The sequence below is a fragment of the Physeter macrocephalus genome, chromosome 10 (assembly GCF_002837175.3).
Source record: "Physeter macrocephalus isolate SW-GA chromosome 10, ASM283717v5, whole genome shotgun sequence".
Classification (NCBI taxonomy): Eukaryota; Metazoa; Chordata; class Mammalia; order Artiodactyla; family Physeteridae; genus Physeter; species Physeter macrocephalus.
This window is the reverse complement of record NC_041223.1, coordinates 73,592,284-73,598,978: the sequence shown is the minus strand read 5'-3', so window position 1 is coordinate 73,598,978 and position 6,695 is coordinate 73,592,284. Positions and strand designations below refer to the sequence as shown.

Here is a 6,695-nt window from a genome sequence, read left to right as displayed (position 1 = left end):
AAAAAAAAAAAAAAAAAAAAAAAAAAAAATATATATATATAAACTTACCTCTTTCATGAACTGTTCAAACTCTTCATCCAGCTCTTCTTTGGAATAGTGGGCCATTATCAATAATTTTCCCTTCCCAAAGTAAACATTCCGAAGTATTTACAACACTGGAAACACTAAATGGCAAGAGATAATAAACATCCTTTAAGGAAATCCAAATCACATAAAAACCGTCAGACTTGAACTTCAGACATTTCTCTTATGATTTAGCATATACACACAATTACTGACCAGTAAATTGGACAAGAGATTTCTAATTCATTAATAAAACTGATTTGGAAAAGCAGATTTCACAGTTTGACTTAGGGTTGAGAATTACATTTTCATTCTTAACTTCCAGTTGTTAAAAAGTGGCCTCGAGAATATTTCCTAAATCTATGCATATTAGCGCGCGCGCGCGTGTGTGTGTGTGTGTGTGTGTGTGTGTTATTTAACATCCCTTAAACAAACCAGGGCTTCTCAAGGAAACTTTTAAAAAGTAAATACTAGCAAATCCAAAAGACTGTTTCCCTTTTGCAAAGCGCAGGACAGAGTTTGTGCCATCTTATCATTCAGCTAGTTATTTATCAATCCATATTTAAAAGTTTTGAAAAATAGACTGTTTCCTGATATGGGGGCGTTTCCAGATACAAATTTCTGGATTAATACCTTAAGACTCAGAATCTACCTAAAACAAAGTTAATGGAGCAAATTAGAACAAATTATGTTTCTCTTGGATGGAGGGAAGGTCAACAAAAACTACGCAATGGCGACTTGCAATGCTCAACTCTCCCGTCTCCCTAAAGAACCCAACTTCGGATCTGCGCCAGCTTCTGGACCGTAACTCCATGAGGCAGCTCCGACCTCAGCTTCCTTTTGTGGAGGCGGGAGGTGTGGAGATCTGGACAATACTTTGCTCAGCCTGCGCGGTAACACCTCCTCCCCCTCATTTGCATTTCTGTTCAGTTCAGTGTGTGGGCGGTTGAGGTCTTAGCCCCAAATTGTGGGTCAAATGCGGGTCCCCCTCAGAGGGTCCCAGTCCCCAGGAAGCGCGGGCTCCGGAGTCGGCGGGAAGACAAAGACGCGCCCGCAGCGGAGCCGGGGTGGAGGAAGGGGGTGACCCGAAACTAAAGCCCAGAGCAGCGGGTCTGAGCACAGTCTGGGCCCTGCTGAACCGAGTGGAAAGCAAGTATCCACGCCTCACCTACCTTCGCTTCTGAATTCCCCGCTTTCCCGAACGGTCTGAGCGAGGGGGGGCGCCCAGCAGTTGCCAGGGTAACTGACTTCAGCCGCCAGGCTCTGGAGTCACATGACCCGAGCTGGTCACGTGGCTCGCGGGAGCAGAGGGGCAGCGGTGATTGTCTCTTCGGCTCTACGAGCGCAGGGTGGAGTGGTCGTGGCTCAGCAGAACTATCTGGCGGGTTGGAGCCGCCGCCGCTGCTGCACCAGTGGAGACTCCGTGCCCTTCTCTGCGCTCCTTGGGGTGGTAAATGGACGACAGGGTCGCGAGCGCCGTAACAGGCGTGGTGGGTGTGGCAGGTGCGCCCGTGGCTTCCTGGGAAATGTAGTTTAGCTCCTCTGCTCCTTGTCTTTCCGCATTTCTCATCCCTTCTCACCCGTCCCTAACATTTGCCTCCCGTGTCGTTTCAGCTTTCTGCTTTACAACCGGAAGCCTTGAAAAAATTTAACTTATTGGGTGATTTCCTTCACGTGCAAAGCCCTGCGTGGGCGTTGTGAGAGAACCTGTAACCTTTGATGAAACGCTCTGTTGTCAGGATAGGGACTCTGTTCCACCATCTAGTGGACAAGAAATTGAAAATACACAGACACACCCCAAGTCCTACCCATATCAGAACATCGCTATGGTTTCCCATTACCCCTCCTTTCCCCCCATTCTATAGCGGCATCTTACAATTACTTTCTTGGATTTTTATTTTATTTTTGCTATTCCTTCCTCTAAAAAAATAAGAACACAACGCACGTTGGAGTTTCAGAGGACAGCATTTAGGATACAAAATGTAAAAGCGACAGCAGTTGAAAGCGTTGCTGCTGGCAGACATAGTTAAGGACCTCATCATGTCCGGCCTGAACGTTTCTTTCAGCAAGTGTTTTTTGCGATACAAATGTGTACATGCCAGAACTGTGCCCTATGATAAAGATTTGAATAATAATAGAGATTTTAAAAAGCTACTATTTACTGAGCACTTTAGTTGTTAGGAGCTGTGCATGCATTACTTCACTTAATCTTTAATATCTACAAGACAATTCAATTAAGCGTATACTTTTGTTTCTAATATGTGCTGCGTGGGCGAAGACGGTCACAATCCTTGCCCTAACAGAGTCTTTGGTCTAGTGGAGCAGATAAGTGATCGGACAATTGCAATTCTGTATGACCACTGCTATTGTAGAAGAAGTAGGGTGTGGTTGGAAGACATTAGAAGCCACCTCAACCTCTGAGAAGATGAAGAAAGCTTCTTTCTCACGGAAAATGGCCTGTCTTCTCTTTATCAACCCTTGCTGACTTCTACTCATCCTTTAGGTGGTTTAGGTTTCAATTTAGCCCTCATTTCCTCTAGGAAGCTTTCTCCACCCATCCCTACTAGGAAGCGTTTTGCAAATTCGGCCTCCTTCCCACTGAGTCACACATACGTAGTAGCCTCAGAGCTTCTTGGCCTCGTTTTTTACTCTCGCCACAGCTACTGGGACCACTACCACGCAGGCTGTCACTAGCTACACACAGGTGTAGCTCGTCCGTGTGCCTGCCTGGAGCTTGCAGTGTGAACTGCTTGCTTTCTGATCCGTGGGACTTCTCTGATCCTTGAGGGTAACCATTCAGCAGTCAACATTTGCAACTTAGAAGTGGGGGACTTAATCTCTACAGGCCCAAGCTTGATCAGTGGGGGCTGGAGCTGATGAACAAACAATTCCCCTTACTGACCCTGGACAGTGTTGATACTCGTTTCATAAGACGAATCACAATGTCCTCTGTGATCCAGAACCAGTTGTTCACAACAGAGACCAACTTGATAGCACATTCTTGTATTGGCTTTCCATCCTTCTCTACGTCATTCTCCTTGTTCATGGCTACTGCTACTTGGCAACCCATTCCTGAGTAAATTACTCTCATGCAGAGCTCTGTTTCATGTTCTGCTTTCAGGCAAACACTAGGAAAGATAGATAGATCAGGATTAGCCCTGGAAAATGGACCATTAGGATGGGATTTAGGAACTGAGTAACTCAACAGTCAGATGGCAATGAAGATCCCACTGCTAATGGGAAAGGGGGTGGTGATAACCATTGGAACACAGCTCTACGATTCTCATATATGAGGTTCGTTGGGCGTAGGTACACGTGGAAAGTGAAGGGTTGACTCATATACTTGCTGTTATACTTGAATGGTATGGTGGCAGTGGTAATTATGAGGATGGTTGGATTTTTATTGATTTCTTTGAATTCTTTGAAATAAGGAAAGTGACTGGCTCAGGTCAGCCAAAATCGATTCACGGCACATGGTAAATGCCAAGGGCCTCTATCAGCATTTGAGGAGATCATCATTTTCTGCAGCATAGGTGCAAAGGAGAATGAAGACACAGCCTCTTTGGGTGTCCTGAGTTAGGGCCCTGGTTGAAAACAGTTAAATCCTGAAACCAGGAATATAGACATTTGGGTAAATGATTCTGGGAATCTTGAATTCTCAGATTTCCCTGAACTCTCCTCACTGGCAGAAGCAGTCCCATTCTCTTTGCTAAAAGAGAGCATCCTCCTATTGCCTGAAGAGCCTGCAAAGACTTAGAGACCCTCATATGAGGAAGGCAACTCACAAGATGACACTTGTCCTCTTCAGGATCCAGCCCTGCCACCATTCACCATCTCCATGCCAGTGATCAGGTCAGGTCTCAGACATCTTCTGAGCACAGAAATATAATCTTTGCTCTGGGAGGAAATGGTTTACAGAAAGTGCAGGTCCCATGTTATATATACTAAAAGGAACCAGGGGAACACATGTAGGAGTGAATCTTGAGAGTGTTGAACTGGTAGGAAGAATAAAATAAGGCTGCATAAGGATTTATTGACATGGGAACACTCACTCATGTCTTGAGGTTCAACATGCTAGTGAGAACACCTGGCGTTGGTCCTCGTCCACTGCTGGGATGTTTCCTTGAAGCCTGAATGTGATAATGGCCAATAGGAAAATAAGGTAGAGATGCTAAAATTGCTTTGGCAGGGTATTAAGGAAGATCTCAGAAGGCTCACAGAGATTGGAATGTTAGAGTAGATATCTGTGATATCTAGAACCTAGCATCTGACTTTGCTCCCCAGGAGGATTCATAGGACATTCCCTTCAGTAAGGCAAGAAGGAATTCACCGGTGAGGAAGAGGCCAGCATCTGTGAAAAAAGTTGGTGATGTCTGTCCTCCACAGATCAGAGTTATTAACAGGAGATGCTGTTGTGGAGCTAGTCTCCCCAGTATCAGTGCGGTTATGAGATTTCTCAATGGCAGAGCCCATGTAGCAATACAAAACTATCGAAGGCAAGATGGTTGTAATTACTGAAATGGACAGAAGTCTGTAGTAGCAATCAGGTTGCCTTGACCTGCAGGGATTTGTGCCAATAGCTAATAAATCATGGTGTTTTGAGGGATGAGATAAATGGACAGCTGATTGAGTGATAACTTGATTGTGTGTGTGTGTATAACAAAGAAAAGTGATCTAGTGAGTGGAATACTAACATCAGCTATCACAATGGAAAATCCAGATCCTTCATCCAATTTCTGGATTTATTTAATTTCAACAGACCTGGATACCAAGTGTTCAAAGGGAGGGTGAGTGCCCTTGAGGAAGGACTCTGTAATGTCATAAGAATAATTACAAACATTCTCCCTATCTTTCCACAAAGGGCCTTATGGCCGTTCACCAGGGCCACCAGAGGACAAAGAAAAAGAGTTCCACAGAACTTAACTACCACCTCTTTGGGCTCCTCATTCCTGGATCATCAGGCAAAAGAGAATTAATATGTTAGTATATTTACAAGACTAACCTACCCTTATTAACACGAAGAGCCTGGGTCACTGCCCTATGGTGGAAGCAGGGAGGAATATCCATCGGCTTGATTGATGCCTCTCCTGGTGTTTTGTGCCAGGTGATAATGGTGAATCAGCATTTACAGCAACTATGCCCTGATGAAGGCAAAGCAAATCAACCTAGAGGAAGAAGGTCTGGATCACTCTACCAGGCAAACAACATTAGATCAGCTGAGATGCTGGCCACGGGTGAGAGAAATTTAGAATCGCTGGTGGAGAAGAGAGCTGATGACTATCAACAGGCTTTGGGACCAGCTGTGGCAGCAGGGGTGGTAGCTAGTTCACAAACCCTCTTGCAGAAGTTGTGGCTGGCTAGCACCTTGCAGTGACAGATAGGAGTTAATGGAGAGAAAACGTGGATCTGAGTAGTGCAAAGGTTCTCGTGCATCAGTGACCACTTTGTTCATCACTTAACATTCTCTTGGCCCTGCATTCAACTGAAGTCAGTTTCTACAATCAGTTCTCATAGACTTTACCAGTTTTATGCAGGTGCAGCTGGGGAGTGCCTCACCTCTGACCAAGGTGTGAGCCTCCGCTTCCTTCCCTGGACATTTTCTGGCAAGAAGTGCAGGTGTGGAATACCCACTGAAGTGCCACACATGTGCAACCTACAAGTGGGTATGTGGTAGTCAAAGTCCAAGGGCCACTAAATCCATGGGGGATGGAAGCCCATTGAAAAATCCTTGTCCTTTTTTTTTTTTTGGCTGTGCCACTCAACTTACAGGATTAGTTCCCCAATCAGGGATCGAACCTGGGCCCCCTGCAGTGGAAGTGCAGAGTCTTAACCACTAGACATCCAGGGAATTCTCCCTTCTCCTATTTATTTCATGGATTTCATTGCGGCCTCTTAAAAGGCCTGTGGAATCCGGCATAGGTTGGCTATAATCATTTTGATAATGCATCCTTATTTAAGCTCTTCCTTCTTTCCCCTTTTTATTCCCCTGTTCATTGTTCCTGCTCTCTGGGGTCATATTCCCAGATAAATTACCTGTGTGGAAGCTTTTTCAGGAGGAGCTCAGGTCTAGACAGTAATCTTATTAATGAACTTGAAGTAGTAAATAAGTCCCAATAATTCAGGTCTTAATATGCAATTATGCTGCCTTATTCATATATACAGAGATTTAGGAAGAGTGATGGTTTTGTAAATTAAAATAATTGTTTCAATTTTATCCAAACTTTATTCCATTTCCATTTGAGAGCTAGTAGTCACAGTAGTAAGTTTTTATATCATTAAAATGTTCTTTCTATGCACACATACATTCAGAGATTTATAGACTGAATAAGAGGGCTTTCTTATGCTTTGAAGTGGTAGGAAATTGTCTAACACTCTTTCTGTATTGTTGAATGATACCATTACATTCTCAAAGTAAATAAATATGAAAAGAAGGGAAAGGATCTTCACTAAAAGGTAAATGGAATTTGTGGCATTATTTCTGTTAGTATTTGTAATGTCAGTTTACATTTTCACCATCAGAGGTCATGAAAGAACAATGTTGAACAAAAAATTTGAGCTTTGTTGAAAAAAACTTAAGTTTGAAATCTGACCTGTAACATTCTTAGGAGGCTTTTTACAAAGGAAAAACCACA

The 6,695-nt window shown here is 43.9% G+C and overlaps 1 protein-coding gene across 2 annotated transcripts in view; it reads right to left on the bottom strand.

Moving 5' to 3' along the window:
* The window catches only part of CEP162 (centrosomal protein 162), a 102,858-nt gene extending 101,313 nt beyond the window's left edge, over positions 1-1,545 (bottom strand). For both annotated transcript variants that reach the window (XM_007103819.4, XM_007103820.4), the window contains exons 1-2: positions 1,236-1,545; positions 49-164 (exon numbers count right to left, since the gene is read on the bottom strand). In XM_007103819.4, the coding sequence (XP_007103881.1) occupies positions 49-105 (57 nt within the window). In that variant the 5' untranslated portion in view covers positions 106-164; positions 1,236-1,545. The remainder of the gene's footprint in view (positions 1-48; positions 165-1,235) is intronic.
* Between the last annotated feature and the right edge of the window lie 5,150 nt (positions 1,546-6,695).